Genomic DNA, 18,435 nt, shown 5'->3' on the forward strand with positions numbered 1-18,435 from the left:
TTTGGACATCCATTGGAAAACCTAAGCTGAGGTAAGCCAGCAACAGCTATCTAACACGCTAAAGGTTTCTTTAACCAGTCATGCAGGCACCTTAAATAGGCAGTAGAAGTCACTGTTGCAGCATCAATGATGTGACACCCATCCAGTTTTCCCTGCCTCAGACAAAGCCAGTTGTGTCTGTAGCGTGCCCAACAAGCCCGTTGGGTTTAATTTGCCATTTTTGTGACGCTAATGATGAAGAAGTGACACTTAGATATCTTTAGGACTTTCAAATAGTTTAACTAAAAACATCCTAGTGTAAATTCTATGTGGCAATTTCATGCATTTGTCCAACTTTAGTGTGGACCATACCATGTGTGCAAACATTCTTTGCTTCTAAAGCCAGACACTGAAATATACCACATGACTTTATAGTTTAAGATTTACAATGGAGAGGAAAGACACACTGTGATATGTGACATGACATTTTGTTATATAAAGTAAAAAAGGAGTTTAAAGGCTAGTGAAGACTACTCATATTAACACTGCTTTATTTTTACAAATGAGCAGCATCAAACTCTCTTCAGCTCTTAATAATGTAAAGCAAATTAAACGTTCATAAGAATAAAATAATGTATTTTCTATTTTGCAAAGATGTCTCACACAGAGGACACACATGATGTTAAAATTGTGCAGTCAAGCCATGCTTTAAAGGGAATTTGTAAAAACAATCTCAGTTTACTGGTATTATTTACCGAATCATCCATGAAACAATTCTATGTGTGGACTCATGTCCACTCATGTGAAAAAGTCATATTGATTTCATTTTGCCTCCATCACAATCAGCAGTGTCAGGTTTAATCATTCTAGTTATAGAATGCCAAAGGTGTAACAGAAATCGATTAAAAATAAAATCAAAAAGTCTTGTTTAAATTCAACTAGGCATGAAATATACACCAACTAGGCATAACATTATGACCACTGACAGGTGAAGTGAATAACACTGATTATCTCTTCATCACGGCACATGTTAGTGGGTGGGATATATTAGGCAGCAAGTGAACATTTTATCCTCAAAGTTGATGTGTTAGAAGCAGGAAAAATGGGCAAGTGTAAGGATTTGAGTGAGTTTGATAAGGGCCAAATTGTGCCTAATTGTAGGTATTCTCTGTGTACTTCTAGGTATAGATCCTCACTAGACTTTACTGTGCTGTCACTAACGCTACATTTTCTTCCTGTTCTCTGTTCCTCTTCTTGATTCCTTTCTATCACCCTCTCATTCATTCTTAACTTTCTACACCATTTCCCTGTCCCTCCTCTTTTGCTCTCATCCTCCGTCCCTGTCCCTCTGCTCTGTAGATCATATAGCCCACATCATAGAGCTTTTGGGCTGTATTCCACGACACTTTGCTCTATCTGGAAAATATTCCCGGGAGTTCTTCAACCGGAGAGGTAGCTGTAAGAGCACTCAGGGAGGACGAATACATGCACAATCCTGCTCAACCCAGACACACACACTTATTTTTTTTAAGAATAAAAAATACATTTGGTGAATATTTATCAACATGGATATTGTGGTATTAAATAGGAGTGAAACCTAAATTTGAGCAGAAACCTGAATCACATGGCTGCCTAAAGGGAAACCATTGAATACAGTTAAGGTCAAAGGTTCACATGCACTTGTATGGGGCCCGTATAGTGTTTTAGTACTACAGCCTATCAAAACATATGTAGAATAATTCAAACTTAAGAATGCAAAGCACTATAATGTGACCTGCCCAGGCTTGTGTGTGATAAATCAGAATATAATGATTCAGCACAGTTCCAGTTATGCTTGCCTGCAGGTACAGTGTAGGAGTTTTGCATTTCCTTAAACATGTGTCTGTTCATGAGCAAGGCTTAATGCATCTACTCGTCCTCCTGTATGAGTGTGTGTGCATGCTTAACTGATGTTTGTGTGTGTGTTTTTGTTGTGGTTGTTGTTGTTGTGTGTGCGTTCGTGTGTGTGGTGGTCAGACCACATCGCTCTGATTATGGAGCTGCTGGGGAGTGTACCACTTAAGGTGATTGCTGCAGGAAAATACAGCCATGAGTTCTTCTCAAAGAAAGGTAACAGAGCTTCCTGTCCTCAAGTGTACAGAAACATAACGCTGGAATAAGAGAATTATTATACATCTGGTATAATTATACACACACACACACACACACATATTCATTCACTTACTGTTTGTTTTACCACCGCTTCTATTGGGTCTATTTCACTGGGCGAAAGGTAGGAAACGCCAGTCTATCACAGGTCAAACACACTTCACACACACTCAGGGCAATTTTGTATCTCAAATTAAGCTGACTCTTTTGGACTGTGGGAGGTAACCAGAGCTCCTGGAGGAAACCCACACAGATACTGGGAGAACATGAACACCACCGCTTTGCCTAAGAATCGAACTCAGGACCTTCCTGCTGTAAGGCGACAGTGCCACCCACTGAGCCACAGTGCCACCCATATATATTATAATGGCACAATATACAAATACACATTTGTAAACAGACAACCAAACAATGGAAAAGCATCATGCTAGCATTGTCATAATTACTTAATGACATGGTGTAATCATAGTGCATGTCAGTTTTCTGCTGTACTCACTGGACATACACTGATCAGCCATAACAATAAAACCACTTCCTTGTTTCTACGCTCACTGTCCATTTTTTCAGCTCCACTTACCATATAGAAGCACTTTGTAGTTCTTTACTGACTGTAGTCCATCTGTTTCTCTACATACTTTTTTACCTGCTTTCACCCTGTTCTTCAATGATCATGACCCCCAAAGGACACCACAGAGCAGGTATTATTTAGGTGGTGGATGATTCTCAGCATTGCAGTGACACTGACATGGTGGTGGTGTGTTAGTGTGTGTTGTGCTGGTATGAGTGGATCAGACACAGCAGCGCTGCTGGAGTTTTTAAATACCGTGTCCACTCACTGTCCACTCTATTAGACACTCCTACCTAGTTGGTCCACCTTGTAGATGTAAAGTCAGAGATGATCGTTCATCTATTGCTGCTGTTTGAGTTGGTCATCTTCTAGACCTTCATCAGTGGTCACAGGACGCTGCCCACTGGGCGCTGTTAGCTGGATATATTTTTGGTTGGTGGACTATTCTCAGTCCAGCAGTGACAGTGAGGTGTTTAAAAACTCTGCGCTGCTGTGTCTGATCCACTCATACCAGCACAACACACTAACACACCACCACCATGTCAGTGTCACTGCAGTGCTGAGAATCATCCACCACCCAAATAATACCTGCTCTGTGGTGGTCCTGGGAGAGTCCTGACCATTGAAGAACAGTAAAATAATTGTGCATTAGGATGTGGCCTATTAATGAAATATCTCAGTTTATCAATATATTATTGTTACCATTAGCTCTGTTGCTAACATTTATTTAAAGCAAAACGGCCAGCATAAATGTGACTGTGATTTGAAGAAGTTAAAACGAAGGATGTTGAGAGTAAGTAGTTAATGCAAGAAACTGCATTTATACCAGGTAATTTTAAAAAGTCCACTTAGATTGATTTCTGACAGTTCTGACTCGAGTTTTGTCTCCGTTTTGTGCCGTAGGTGAGTTGCGACACATTACGAAATTGAAGCCGTGGTCTCTATTCGACGTGCTGGTGGAGAAGTACGGCTGGTCACCTGAGGACGCTGGTCACTTTACAAACTTCCTGCTGCCCATGTTGGAGATGGTTCCAGAAAAACGCGCCTCTGCAAGAGACAGCCTCAATCATCCCTGGCTCAGCTCTTAGCACCTTTTTACTCATCTTCACCCCCCAGTGGCAGCCTTCAGGACTGCACTCTGTTCTCAGCCTGGGGGGAGGAAGAGGGAATAAAAAGAGAGATGGGGGAGTGGAGAGAGCTGATGTAGAGTGTAAGAGGAATGATCTTGGTGTGAGCTTGTACAACTGAAAGTCTATATTTATGAGTCTTTATTGCTCCCACACACATAAATAACATCACCACATGCAGATAATTTAAGGCTGAAATTAAAAGTAACTTTATCAACCACAGTAAGAAATGTCTGTGGTGTTGCAAAGAGTTTGAAGTACCCCTGAACTAATATTGCCCTTTCTTTAATGTTCAGTTTTGTGACAGGCACTAAACACTTAGATTTAAGTCTGGTAAAAGTGTATCAAGTTGTCTTTTGGGTAAAAAGTAAGTGCACTAGCAAATCCTCCAACATTTAAAACCACCAACCATACTTTTACTCTGGTCAGCAAGTGGACTCTTACTGTACAGAAAGCCTCAAGATGTGTGAAAGACATGCTGCTTTCTCCATATTCCTCCACCACACAGAGGTGAGAATCTGAGGCCCGGCAGCAGTGGAATAGTATATTCGACTGCTGTGACACCTGACCTGAGCACCTGCACACCTAAACTTTAGTGACCATACGTAAAAGAACATTTCCATGTCTGTTTTAGGACTGGCAGCATGGTCCTGGGGACCTGCATTCAAACCTCACCTCTGGTCACAGTCTGTAAGGAGTTATGATCCACTGCCATGTGGTCTTCGTCCAGGCACTTTGCTTTGCTGCCACCATTTCAAACATGACACTTGGCAGGAGAAGCCGTGAACTCGACACTTAAAAAAATGTCCAAGGTGGAAGTGAGTATGAGAATAAATAAATAGGTGTGTGATGCCTGGCAATGGATTGGCACTTGGATTGGTGATAATGTTACATAATTTAAAATGAGTATGGTATATTTCGAGGTTTGGCTGAACATGCAATGTAAATTAAGACTACAAAACTAAAATTCCAATCGTTTTTAACCGTGACCAGTGCAAGAAAGATTACTGAACAAAGCATTAGTATATAAATAAAATCATTCATAGTGCGTGATTTAACTTATTTAGTACAGTTGTAGGATATTTGGGACACAGCCAAAGTGGTGGCAGTTCTGTATATTTCAATAAAATCTGTCTCGCAGAGAATGTACATTTATTGAGATGTTTGGCTACTGAAGATAAATAAAAGAATAAATAATGGACAATTTATTATGTACTTATTATTATTTATAGTTCTAATGAATTTGAATGACTTGTTCAGGGGTACATTCAGGGGTACATTCACAATTTAGTATTAAATTAAGCAGGTTAATCATACAGGTTATGGCCAAAATTGTGTCTTGTGCCATGTGCAAAGCTTTTCTAAATGTTTTTGAAATGTCATCAACTGTGTTTACATGCCTGCGTATTCCACCAATAACTGGCTCAGAAAAACCTTGATTTATTGGTGTGGTGGATCTGAATATGATCTAGGTGTATGTGTGTCAGTATTATAGCTGTTATTGTTTCTGATGGACTGGTAGGAACAGGATTTGCTCTCTCTCCACTCTCTCCATCAGCCTCTGTCTCACCCCCTAGAAACGGCACTCCCTGAGCCAAGGGCCTGCCACAGAACTGTTTACAATCCTTCCTTAGCCCCAAACTTCAGCATCACCTCAGCGTCTACACACACCCAGAGCTGCATGCCGCTCTCCAGGCCCTGTAGACCCACAGGAGACTCCTGAACTGCACAAAGAGACACCCTCGCTGCCTCTGGATTTCACAAGAGAACTCTGTAATGTGTGTAAAGTGACCTCCAAAATCCACAACTCTTCTCCAGACTGTATGCATGGAGATGCAGAGGACAAACAAGTACACATATTTAATTTGTCAGAATTGCTCTACTACCTTTGTTTCGTTCACTCTGCTCTTAGAAAAAAGCTTGAAACCAGACATCTCTGTGTCAACGATTCTGGTTGAAACTATACGTTGTTTTTGACACTGTAAGCATTCCACCTACTGTCTCTGGCTCATGTATGCTTCCTACCATTACAAAACTCGACAAATTTTCAGCAGTGATAATCAGGCGACCAGTCTGTACATCCCAAATGGACAAGGAGTAAGACTGCAGATGCTCTTGTGTTTATGCGTTCGTTTGTTCAGGGATAATGATCAGTGCAGAGAGCAGCAACAGCATCCAAACCAATGTAAAGCAGAAATGCAGCCTGGGGGAGGAAGGAGCATCGTTGTACTGCGCACAAACACACACACCCTGCAGTTTGCTCGACCTCTTTCACCTTTCACCTTCCAGCTCCATCTCTTATCACCTATTTTCGCAATAAAAAAACAAGTATAATTAGATGGTAAACTATTTTTTAAAACAATATTTAAACATACAGAACTTCTGATGTTGTGACCGTGACTGAATTTTGTCTTATTACTGAGGTGGTTGTGTTTTGTCAGTTTAGAGAAATTTCTTTTCGTAATTCTTCTATAATTATAATTACTATTATTGCCATTAGTTCTTTTTTAATTTGGTTGCCATCTCTCTTCATTATTACAGTGACCAGTGCTGCTCAGTATGGACTAGTGGGTTAGTGATCAAATTCACAGTCAAATTTGATTTGACATGTTTTGCAATAATAGTGAAGAAGTTTTGCACCAAAAGCTCCCGATCTCTCACTTAGCCATGCTGACTGTTCTTCCTGATGTTGACAGAGTAACGGCTCTTATTGTCTGTTTTTCATCAAAAGATTTAATAAAGTTCTAAATTAAAAGTTTATTTTTCTTGTAGTTGACCATTCAACTCTTTGTATTACGCTTTCAATTGATTCAACCAATAATTTAGTTGTGTTGTTATTAATATAAGTATTCATTCATTGTATTATTTAGGCGTAAATGTTGATGTCGTGTGGGCAGTATGGCGGCACAGTTGGTAGAATGGGTATCGCACAGGAACTTGCTTTTATTTATTACTATTGGTTATTGCCTGTAAGATCCTGTGCAATAGTCTGTATAGGTTTCCTTAAGCCTCTTTGGTCACCTCCTACTCATTCAATCAATCAGTCAACCAATAAATCAATACTTTCAATTGCCCCTAAGTGTGAGTGAGTGCACATGTGTGTAATGCCCAGAGATGCATTGAGGTGTGATTAGACTTTTTCCAAGGAAAATGAATTTGTGTTAGCATTTTGTCTTTATGGTGGTGCTGCACAGCACCAAATCCTGCTCTAAATCGAAATCTAGGTAAAAAAATATGTTGATATGAGACGTCCTGTGATGATGATTTGGTGCCCTGACCAAGATGTAATTCTGCTTCCAGACCCACTAATTAAGAAAAATAAGTCTTAATTTGCTGTTTAAAACTTTTGAAACTAGGGTTCTGGAGTACTCGCATTAAAATATGAGTTTTGAGGCCCAGGTGGTGCAGCGGGATACAGTAATCCCTCCTCGGTGAAAATCCGCGAAGTAAAAACCATGTGCTTATATGGTTATTGTTATAACCCGATTCCATCGGCTTTAGTATTTAGCATCTCGTCATTAAAACCAATGGATTGAGGTAGCACAGCATGCTAACGTCAACATAACATTTCCCTTCATGTAACGATAAGGGTTACATTTCCTGACAAGCCTGAACTTGCAAATAAAAACACTCGGTACAAGTTTATACAAATTAAAAATCAGTAATATTTTATTTACGTTTGAAAAGAACTCCATTCGTTTGTCCGCACCGTCAGCCATGTTTATTTTTCTGCGAGAGAAGAGCGCCCGACCCGCAATGAATTCTGGGATTGCCTTGATCACTAAGGCAGCGTCGGATGCTCCCTCGTTTTGGAGTGAAAATAACGTTGAAATGTTAAGAAGTGAGGATATTAAGGCATCTAGGATTTGGAACAGCCTCCTTATCGGGAGCACGCACAGGATCACTATGTAGAGAGAGAGCTAGTTTTTCGAACACACCCCTTGTCTGCAGAAATCCGCGAACCAGCGAAAAATCTGCGATTTATATTTAGACATGCTTGCAAATAAAATCCGCGATGGAGTGAAGCCGCAAAAGTCGAAGCGTGATATAGCGAGGGATTACTGTATTCCACTTGCACACCAGCCCTGAGTTTCTGAACTCTTTGGTTCGAAACTGTGTTGCCACTAGCGGGCATAATTGGCAGTGCCTGCAGCAGATACTAATTGGCCACTGTATCTGCAGGGTACAATTCTGTATTTCCAGTTTGGCAAACTGGAAATACAGAATTGTCCATGACTGTTTGAGACACTACATTGAACTGATGAATGTGTAACCTGTAACTACCTGTCCTGTGAAGAACGTAACCAAAATCTAAAACATTAAGTTAAAATCTTAATAAAGTAACAAAAAAACATAAAAATTATTAGTAGTGGTCCACCACAAGCTTTAATGTATCCTGGCATATAGTCTGCAAGCCTCTGAAAGTATTAGACAAATGAAAACACCATTTTCCCCTCATTAATCCCCTTAGTGCTTTGATGGGGGTGGAGAGCACCGTCTAAAGCCCATTTTCAGTGGGAACACAAGGTAAAACTGATACTATCCCATCTGTTAGTTAAAAATGCTGCGATCCTCAATAGGAGTGGTAAGGATGGACAGGGTTAGGAGCAAGTTTATTAGAGGGAGAGCACAAGTGGATGAATAGATGGATGTGGTGAGGGAGGACATGCCGGTGGTTGAGGTGACGGTGCAGAATGTTCAGGACAGGGTAAGATGGGAGTCAAATAAGCTTTGGCGACCTTATTCCTGCATTTTCTTTCTAGCTCCAACCTCGACCACATCTGACCAATAAGCAGAGTGAATGTTCTGACCTGGAGGGTTAAGATGCATTTTGGTGCTCTTGGATTTTTCTGTTTCTGTCAAGTGTAAAATGATCCAACTCATCAACTAATTCAAATCAGAGCAAATAAACTATAGGTGACTTCTAACGAATACTGTGTTTTCAAAATAGCTACAGGCTTTTATATCAAACAAACAAGCTACACCTATTATAAAAACATGCAGCCCCACAAGCTCTCTGTGGATAAGCCAGAGTACTAGTATAATCTTTATTAGCATTGAATAAGACCAACAAAAAGACTTGCACATTTCTTATTTTCCACAGTTTTTATTACGAGATATATTACAAACACCTAGACTCCTCGTGGAGTTTTGAAGTTCATGCCGACTGTTGGCTGGGTGACTTGCAGATTGGAAAGGCTGCCAAAGTCCTATAAGAACAAATAATAGGTTAATCCTCAAATGCAAAGTGACAAACATTTAAAATAATGACATCCGCATGGAACAAGAACATGACTTGAATGAAAACTGTAAGAGCTAATTTTATGCTTTTTAATAGTTAGTACATTCTGTAATTACCACAAACATAGGAATAAGTGGGGCCAGTCAGTCTAAGCAATAATCACTCAATCCCCAAAAAATGATGAAAGCTTCAGACAGCATCTGAACTAGCCTCATGTTAATATGTATTTAAAGTACATTCTTACAAATAAACCCAGACATTTAGATGGGACCTAGGGAAACGCACAATCCTCACCAAACAAATTAATCACACGTCAATGACAAATTCTGAACTACGAATAAGAAATAATAAGTTAAACTACAAGCATCAAGTCTTACGTTTCCTTTGCAAATCAACACACACTGCTTAGAGTTTGAGAGACAATGGGACTTGCATATTAAGTCTATCCAAAACAGTGCTGAATAATACACAATTTAACTATCAACATGAGCATAAAGCAGCACAGGCTGAGCTCAAAGTAATAAGCAGTTGCTAAAGAACAGTTAATAAGCCAAAAACCTCAACATGAATATGCCTAGACTACACACATGTACTTTATGCTGCATTGCTAGCACAATTGATTACAGCAATATGTCACCAGCTGAAGATAAACTAGTATTGTTTCATTGTGGTTCATCTTGTGGTAACTGTTGTGGAGGTGGAAGTTGAGAATCTCTACTACAAAATTAATACATTCCAAGGACACCAATAAATTTAGATTTAATGATCTTTCAAAGATTGTCTGAAAGATTCAGGGTTTAACCAGAACAAGTGGTCTAGCAAACACGGGAAAGACTTTCAATTCTCTCTCCCTGTAGTATCAATGACCTGGCAACCAGACACCACAGTCACTTTCGATACAGGGGCTCACTGTACATCTTTTTGTTTATTAACAGGAATTAAACGTACCAGAAGCTTGAGCATCTCCTTGGTGTCGGGATCGACCTCAATGATCTCCTGGTCCAGAGCAGAAACCTGGAAACAAAGAATGATCACCAGTTTAGAGAGATCGCTGGCATAGTTCTACAAAATGCACTGATAAATATCCTAAAGAAATGTAAATGAAATGTTCTAAAACCAAAACGAATTTAACTCCAGATATTAAGATTTTGTTTAACTATCAGGAAATCAATCCCATTTGTACACACATACTACTGATTGTGTGAAAGATTCAGGGTTAAACAGGAACAAGCAATCCTGCAAACACGGGAAAGACTTTCAATTTTCTCTCCCTGCATTATCAATGACCTGGCAACCAGACACCACAGTCACTTTCGACACAGGGGCTGTCGGGGGTTTCCAACACCGACAAACACTTTAAACAGTAAAAAACATGACATGAAACATAGGTGCTTAAATGAAATTTGTCATAAAAATGAAAAGCTGCCAATTTATTGACTTGGCAGTATAGACTTTGGCTGCCAAATTATGGTATGAAAAGCTTAGAAGTAAGTTCTGTTGATAAAACTTTACTGGAAGAGCTGGTGCTTCAAGTGGCCTTTTATTTTATCTGAATTTTGCAAGTGAAAAAACAAAACAAAACATGACATTAAGTATTAAGTCGATTCTAAATACCGGCAGCCACATTGATAGTGTATCTCTACTACACCGGGTCTACTGTGTGGGTCCTGAGGATTCATAATATCTATCCATCCATCTTGTTGCTGGTCATGCTCTTTCCCTTAACTTATTGTATTTTCTAGGGATGTCCCGATCACGTTTTTTTGCTCCCGATACGATCATGATTATTAATTTTGATCCCGATCCGATACCGATTCTCAAACCGATACTTGTATTTTCTAGATATTGTCTAGATAAGAACTAGATAATACTGTTCACACAGTGCACACTTCAAGTACATTATAGTTATTCACATTAATCCAGTGTTTATGTTTAACAACTGAATAGCTCTGCAGTGCTGAAGGGAAAAATGCTGCATCCAAACTATTGGCTTAATGTTTTTGTATTTTTACAAAATCAATCATAATGAGTGAGATAATTACAGTTTTACTTTAAACTTTACATTAAAAGAAAAAAAAATTGTTTAATGCAATGATGCACTAAAAATGAACAGAAATCTGTGTAGCAGCTTAACTTGAATATAAGATAAAAAGTTACTTAAAAGCATTACAGTAAAACCTGAATACCAAAACAAAATGGAAAGGCTCTTTTGTTATGAAGGAAAGCCAGTTCTTAAAGTGCTTGTATCGTGACAATGGTTTGATAAACGTTTGTACACAAAGTGAGTGTGTTTTGACCCTTTGGGGCTTCCATAGAACATGAAACAGCGTGCTTGACACAACTGTCGGCTATTCGGTACCATAACAGAAGAAGTTAATAAAGTGTTCTGCTCCCGACAATATGTGAATATACTGTGCATTTATTTCTTTATTAAACGAGTGCATCACTACGTTGTTTCGTAAACCGGTGTGATCCATGACTCACACACCATATAAACAGTAAAATTCTACAGTAATGAACGCAGCTCTGCTACTACCGGCTCGTGAAGCGCTCGCATTACAGACGTTACACTTCACTGTTGGACTTGTTTTACCTTCCAGTTTAAACTATTTCCATACACCGGACATGCTGACGTAACACAAAAGATCGGGATTAGGATCGGGTTTAATAAAGCCGATTCCGATCAATTAAAAAATGCCTTGATCGGCCCCGATCCCGATCTTTGAGATCGGATCGGGACATCCCTAGTATTTTCAATTAACTGGATCTTTACATAATGGCCTCAAAATAAGAAAGCTTCAGTTTGGTTATCTTGGCATCAAGTAAGAGGTTAGGTTTGATTTGTTCAGGTAACAGTCACTGCCAATTCCTGCATTTACAAAGTCCATGCATGCCAAACCCTTGCTGGCCATGGGGAGCTGATGGCTGGGAACAAAGCTTTAAGATGTAGAGGGCCGGTCAAGTTGCTCTCTTTATTCCAAGCAAGGTAAAAGAACTCTTTACTCCCAAGATACTCTTAGTATACAAAAATTCAACTTTTGTTCAGATAGTGCTCGATTTCTTTCTGGATAAAAGACAAGGTTAAGGTGTACCTCTGGGACGTAGTTGTCCCTCCTTTCACGCTCCTCCTCCTGCAGCTTGATGGAGATGCCTCTGACTGGCCCTCTCTGGATACGCTTCATCAGATGGGTCACATACCTACAAACATGAACAGAGCTTTTAACATCAACATACTCTATGATCTACAGCCAGGACAGGATGTGTGGCAAATCAAGAATATGTTTTCAAGCAGAGATATGAAGTTTTCCATAGGGATGGGAGAATCAAAAGGACTAAATTCATTTCTAGCTATGAAGTTCAACCTCATAGGTGAATGTACACTTGCAAATCAGTTCTCCAAATTGGATGAAATCGCAGTGCAGATCAGCTTTAACAAGCTCTTAAACAATTCGTTCTAAATCAATATTGTATTTCAATCCCCTTTTGAATCATACATACATAGACATCTCATGCACTAGTTCAAATTTTACCGTACTGAAAGGCACCAGTTTATTTCCATTATGCTTCCAGTGTGCAGTGTGTAATGTGCCACAGGAATGTTTAGGTGTTTTTTTTTTATTCATCTATACGCTGGAATGGTTTAAATTTTTATTTTTATGACTCTAGTACTTGCCCCACTGCTGTTTTCACATATATACATGTGTTTAACTGTTTACAGGACATACATTTTTTTTTTTTAAGTTAAATTGTAATAAAACAGAAGTGATGACAGGGTCTAGAGGTTGCTCTGGCCAAATCCAAGGACCTTTCTCATAACATGAGTGGTATGAGACTCCCTGCACTACTGCTAGAAACTTAAGTAATCGTTGACTACACTTTTTTTATACAACAACATATTAGTTCAGTCACCATGCCTTTTCTCTCTTTCATAACACTGCCCATCGTGTGCTTTTCTCAGCTTTCGATCTATGCATGCATTACTTCACTTTAGATTATTGTAATTTACATTTTTCCTGGTCCCCCTTTTAAACATGTAACTGCACTGCATACATAATTCTCCTGTCCAGCTACTCACTAGAAAATCAGCCCATATTTCTCATGTTCTTTGACATCATCACTTCATACCAGTCCCAGCTCATACCCACTTTAAAATACTCATCTATACACAAAAAGCACTGCATGGATCTGTATGCTATTGTGCTTACTATTAACAGAAGACTGTATAAGCACATACGCTGGGCTACACTACCCCCCCCCCCCCCCCCTCCCCAACTCCCCAAGATAGACAAATGCACATGTATGCTCATTTGAATGTAGATTCTTTTCTTTTCAATATTATAACACCAAAATGATTATCCCCATTTAATCTGATGTAATTTTTATGTCCTCAACGATCATATTTCAACAGGAAAAATAGTAACTTTTGGCCTTCTTGTAAATGAAGCTATAGAAAATCCTAACAAGAAACATGTGAAGACCACTAGCAGGTCTCTTACCCAGCAATCTTGTTACGGAGCTTCTTGCTGGGAATGATGGCGATCTCCTCACACACACGCTTGTTGGTGTGGAAGTCATTGCCCAGGCGGGTGTAGTACTTCTCGATGATGACCCGTGCGGCCTTCTTTACCGTCTTAGTCCTGACGCGCCCCTACAGAATAAAGAAACAAAAAAACATAAGATTGACCATTTTGCCAAGATCTAAAGTTCAAAATGATAGCAAACAATGTTACAATTGAACCACTATCGTACTGTCATTATTTTGACTAGTAAGTAGTTTGGTATCTGACTGCAGGATATTTTGCACATATTTTTATTTTGACGAAAACATTTGTTAAGTTAAATGACAGCACAGCTTGCATGATAACATGGACCCAAAGCATTCAAAAAGCCTCTTGACTGAACTAACATTTACATTTTCGCCATTTAGCAGACGATTTTATCCAAAGCGACCAATTGCACTGAGACACTAATGTCTAAGCAATTAGGACCTATGCTCAAGGGCCCAACAGTGACAACCTGGCAGTGGTGGGGCTTGAACTTTTCGAGTACTAGTCCAGTACCTTAACCACTAAGCTACAACAGCCCTATTCATGTGCAATGTCAATGTTGGACCAATATCATATAGACTGAGCTCTGGTAATAGTATTGTAAAAATTTTCAATAATTGGAAACAGATTTAGGAACTGTTTCAGACATGGTACAATGCTTGTCATTTCAGATCCAAGTGGTTGCACGCAGCAGCAACAGGAAATTAAAGGACTTGTATGTAAAATTTGAATAAGACTTTGTATAAGCCGTGTTATTAGTTTTAAATGTTAAAAAATTATCTAGCAAACATGTATGGCAAAGAAGTCCCATTACTTTATTAGAGCTATAACATAGCTAGTTGCTGCGTTAGCTTGCAGGTCCTGTTGAAGCTTCCTTCAGACAGCCAAGCTGGTTTACCGCAAAACTCTCGTACAAATTAACAATCACTTTAACCTAAATAAAACTAATACATTATACACCAATATTCCTGCGCAATTCTCTTTATTGTTTACTCTAAACAAATTTATTCGCATGTTAGCATGGTAGCAAGCTAACCGAGTATCGGAGCAATCTCTCGCCTGCTGAACCGACAGTATTGTTTTAGTAAAATCTCTCGAAAATAACACAGACTCGGTTCCAATTCGCACACATCCTCACACATTTAGTACTCGATTACATTATGAGAAGCTGAATTGTGTTCTGGACTGAATTTTAAATAAGGATTACAATAGATTTTACGAACAGTAAAAACCTCTGGTACCCACCATGTTGGATCAGGTAAGCCGAAGAGAGCCAGAAAGGGCTCCACCGGAAGTTTAAAGCACGAACAGACCCGAGAGAGGGTTCGTACTGCCCTCGTCTGTCAGGAGGAGCAGCAACACTGTGGCTGTGTCTCAAATAGCGCACTGCTTCCTACAAAGTACTCCAGCTCAGTGGTTCTAAACTTTTATACTCTTAGACACCCAAACACGTTTTTTAAAAATCTCTGACCCCCTTGCCACGGGTTGTGATTTCATTCTTAAGCTTTCAGCAAGGATTATAAAATGTTATGTTTTCAAACAAACGTTTATAAGCCCTTGCTTATGGGAAAGTCAATGAATTCATAATAAAGGGATATATCTTGATATTTTTTGATTATAGCTGTATATATAGTGGGTTATTTCTTGTGCTTCATCAACTGGGTCTACTTCCACAGCATGTGCATCAACTGAATCGAATATTTGTCCATTCACAAAGATATGGCTAAGGTAGTTATTAATTAATTAATTAATTTAGGATTTTAATGTCATGTTTTACACACTAGTTAAATTCATGACAGAAACGGTAGTTACTCGTTACACAAGATTCATCAGTTCACAAGTTTTAATGTCAAACACAGTCATGGACAATCTAGTATCTCCAATTCGCCTCACTTGCGTGTCTTCGGACTGTGGGAGGAAACCGGAGCTCCCAGAGGAAACCCACACAGACATGGAGAGAACGTGCAAACTACACACAAAAAGGACCTGGACCGCTTTACCTGGGGATCGAACCCAGGACCTTCTTGCTGTGAGGCGACAGTGCTGCCCACCGAGCCACTGTGCCGCCAGCTACGGTAGTTTATATTACATTACAAGAGATTTGCCATATGTTAAAAGCCTATTGGTTTTCCTGTCCCAACACATTTGATTATTTTTACTTTTCTCAATAAAATGCAACAAGACCCTCCTCTGAGCTCACTAATGCCCCCTAATGGTCCCTGCCCCTGGTTAAGAACAACAACTGCTTTAGAACTAGGATTCTTAACATTTTCTCTGTCAAATTACACCTATTTATCAATACTAATCATGGCACAAGGCTAACAGGCACAGACATTAAAAAAACTTGGCTGGAATTTTTCTTTAGCTTTTTTCTCAAGTGCTCAGCAAACACAACTACAATGTCACAACACTGTTTCAAACAATCATTTTTTTCTTTGCAACGTTAAAACAATGCAGTAAGAAAGCCGAACACTTTGGGGCTTGTGAAAACATTGTCGTGCATTGTACAGTTATATGGTAACCTTCCAACAACTTGCTTGGTGTGACATTGACCACCGTAATACTGGTGCCTAGTTTTGTGAGAACTACAATGTTCTGATAGTGGTCAGTTAGATTAGTAATTAAGTGAGTAAAAATCTATTTTTGTGTTTATGTTTAAACCTCTTGAAAGTTGAGACAGTAGGTAAAATGCATAATTAAAAAATAAGGCACTTTTTAAAAAGATATTTCATTAAAACTTGGGACAGAAGCAAATTAAGACCTAGAATTAGGAAATACACTTGTAAGTGTGCCCTCAGTGCAGGTCCCAAACCCAAATAAAAGGAGAAGGTTTGCTTTGGGAAGTGATCCGATGTGGTCACCCCAATATGGGCAGGTGAAAGAAATGCTATCACATTGTATATAAATGAAGTAATAACAAAAGACTCAGTTTCTTTATAAGCATGGATGGGTCGGGGGTCACCACAAAATAGAAAAAAGAACTTAATAACATTTAACATCTAAAACAACAGTTGCACTTCAACAGTAGCAACTCAAACTGTAAAGTTAAGTACAGTTAAACACCTTTTTTTGTCACCAGTGTTAGCTGTGCTGCCTTCAGGGAAGTTAAAGTGAGAAAAAATACATATATTTGCTTATTTAATAAAATACATACAATATTGCAAATTTTACTCACATATTTATTTAATACTCAGCAAATGTTCAATACTTAGCAGATTACATTTTAAAAGCTAAATTTAAAAATCAAAGAAAATGGCTTGCTAAAACGGTGCTTTTCTTGTCCAAAAGGGACCAAACTAAGTATTAATTGTATACGCTAATTTCTACCCTCTGGCGGTGGGGTTTAAATGGAAGTGCATTTAGGCTATACTTATGTTTGAATTTAATTTATTATTTAAGTTAATAAAACACACATTTACTCTAATTTGCAAAAAGAACACAGCTCGTCAGGAGAGGTAGAATAATGAAGACGTGTGTGTGATGCCTTAAGCTTTACCATGACCCTAAACAAAACGTAATCCCAAATCATGCCCAGTTTTTCCAGGTGAACTGTGATCATTGACCATTCAGGATAAAGCAGTTAATATAAATAATTACACGAATAAATTAAAAACAGTAACTATACACAGTCCATCTAGTTAACAAGAACCAAGTTATAGGGATTGGCGTGTGTGAAATGTACACACTATACACTGACCAGCCATAACATTAAAACCACCTCCTTGTTTCTACACTCACTGTTCATTTTATCAGCTCCACTTACCATATAGAAGCACTTTGTAGTTCTACAATTACTGACTGTAGTCCATATGTTTCTCTACATACCTTTTTTAGCCTGCTTTCACCCTGTTCTTCAATGGTCAGGACCCCCACAGAGCAGGTATTATTTGGGTGGCGGATCATTCTCAGCACTGCAGTGACACTGACATGGTGGTGGTGTGTTAGTGTGTGTTGTGCTGGAATGAGTGGATCAGACAGCAATGCTAATGGAGTTTTTAAATACCGTGTCCACTCACTGTCCACTCTGTTAGACACTCCTAGTTGGTCCACCTTGTAGACGTAAAGTCAGAGACGATTGCTCATCTATTGCTGCTGTTTGAGTTGGTCATCTTCTAGACCTTCATCAGTGGTCACAGGACGCTGCCCACGGGTGCTGTTGGCTGGATATATTTTTGGTTGGTGGACTATTCTCAGTCCAGCAGTGACAGTGAGGTGTTTAAAAACTCTAGCAGTGCTGCTGTGTCTTATCCACTCATACCAGCACAACACCATATCAGTGTCACTGCAGTGCTGAGAATGATCCACAACCCAAATAATACCTACTGTGTAGTGGTCCTGACCATTGATGAACAGCATGAAAGGGGGCTAACAAAGCATGCAGAGAAACAGATGGACTACAGTCAGTAATTGTAGAACTACAAAGTGCTTCTATATGGTAAGTGGAGCTGATAAAATGGACAATGTGTGTAGAAACAAGGAAGTGGTCATAATGTTATGGCTGATAGGTGTACACCTATACTGTAAGTAAATCGTCACCATCACAAACTCCGTTCACTTTACCGCTGAGAAACAGTTTGATTGACAGCAGGTAAGCAACACGCACTTCCGGTTTATTGTACCTACCCTTTCCGTCAGAAATGTGCGGCCGAGAAGTGCAAAACAAATTTACATTTTAGAAAACAAAATTACATATGCCGAAAACAAATTTACAAGTGCTGAAACACTTTTACATATGCCAAAACAAATTTACAAACACTGGGTACCCAAGCACTGTTTTTTGTTTTTTTTGTAATTTTGTTTTCTGAAATGTAAATTTGTTTTGCA

General features: G+C 39.1%; 2 protein-coding genes and 2 non-coding genes across 9 annotated transcripts in view; 1 reads left to right on the forward strand and 3 right to left on the reverse strand.

The window, feature by feature from the left end:
* srpk2 (SRSF protein kinase 2) overlaps positions 1-6,580 on the forward strand; it is an 89,673-nt gene extending 83,093 nt beyond the window's left edge. For 4 of the 6 annotated variants that reach the window (XM_062992866.1, XM_062992853.1, XM_062992899.1 and 1 more), the window contains 2 exons: positions 1,996-2,088; positions 3,599-6,580. In XM_062992866.1, coding sequence (XP_062848936.1) covers positions 1,996-2,088; positions 3,599-3,783 — 278 coding nt within the window. In that variant the 3' untranslated portion in view covers positions 3,784-6,580. Of the gene's footprint in view, positions 1-1,338; positions 1,432-1,995; positions 2,089-3,598 lie in introns of all 6 variants that reach the window. The other 2 variants (XM_062992858.1, XM_062992874.1) reach the window with 1 other exon arrangement.
* A 2,329-nt stretch (positions 6,581-8,909) lies between these two features.
* On the reverse strand, positions 8,910-14,950 carry zgc:114188 (40S ribosomal protein S17-like). The gene is made up of 5 exons (XM_063002851.1): positions 14,857-14,950; positions 13,561-13,712; positions 12,157-12,262; positions 10,013-10,078; positions 8,910-9,032 (listed from the first exon to the last, which is right to left on the reverse strand). The coding sequence occupies exons 1-5, from the start codon at positions 14,857-14,859 to the stop codon at positions 8,955-8,957; spliced, it is 405 nt and encodes a 134-aa protein (XP_062858921.1). The 5' UTR covers positions 14,860-14,950; the 3' UTR covers positions 8,910-8,954.
* On the reverse strand, positions 9,843-9,968 carry LOC134325769 (small nucleolar RNA SNORA71). Its single transcript, XR_010014348.1, has one exon. It is a non-coding gene; the product is annotated as a small nucleolar RNA SNORA71 (small nucleolar RNA).
* On the reverse strand, positions 10,263-10,388 carry LOC134325763 (small nucleolar RNA SNORA71). Its single transcript, XR_010014344.1, has one exon. It is a non-coding gene; the product is annotated as a small nucleolar RNA SNORA71 (small nucleolar RNA).
* Positions 14,951-18,435: the final 3,485 nt, after the last annotated feature.

This window comes from Trichomycterus rosablanca, chromosome 1, assembly GCF_030014385.1.
Source record: "Trichomycterus rosablanca isolate fTriRos1 chromosome 1, fTriRos1.hap1, whole genome shotgun sequence".
Lineage (NCBI taxonomy): Eukaryota > Metazoa > Chordata > Actinopteri > Siluriformes > Trichomycteridae > Trichomycterus > Trichomycterus rosablanca.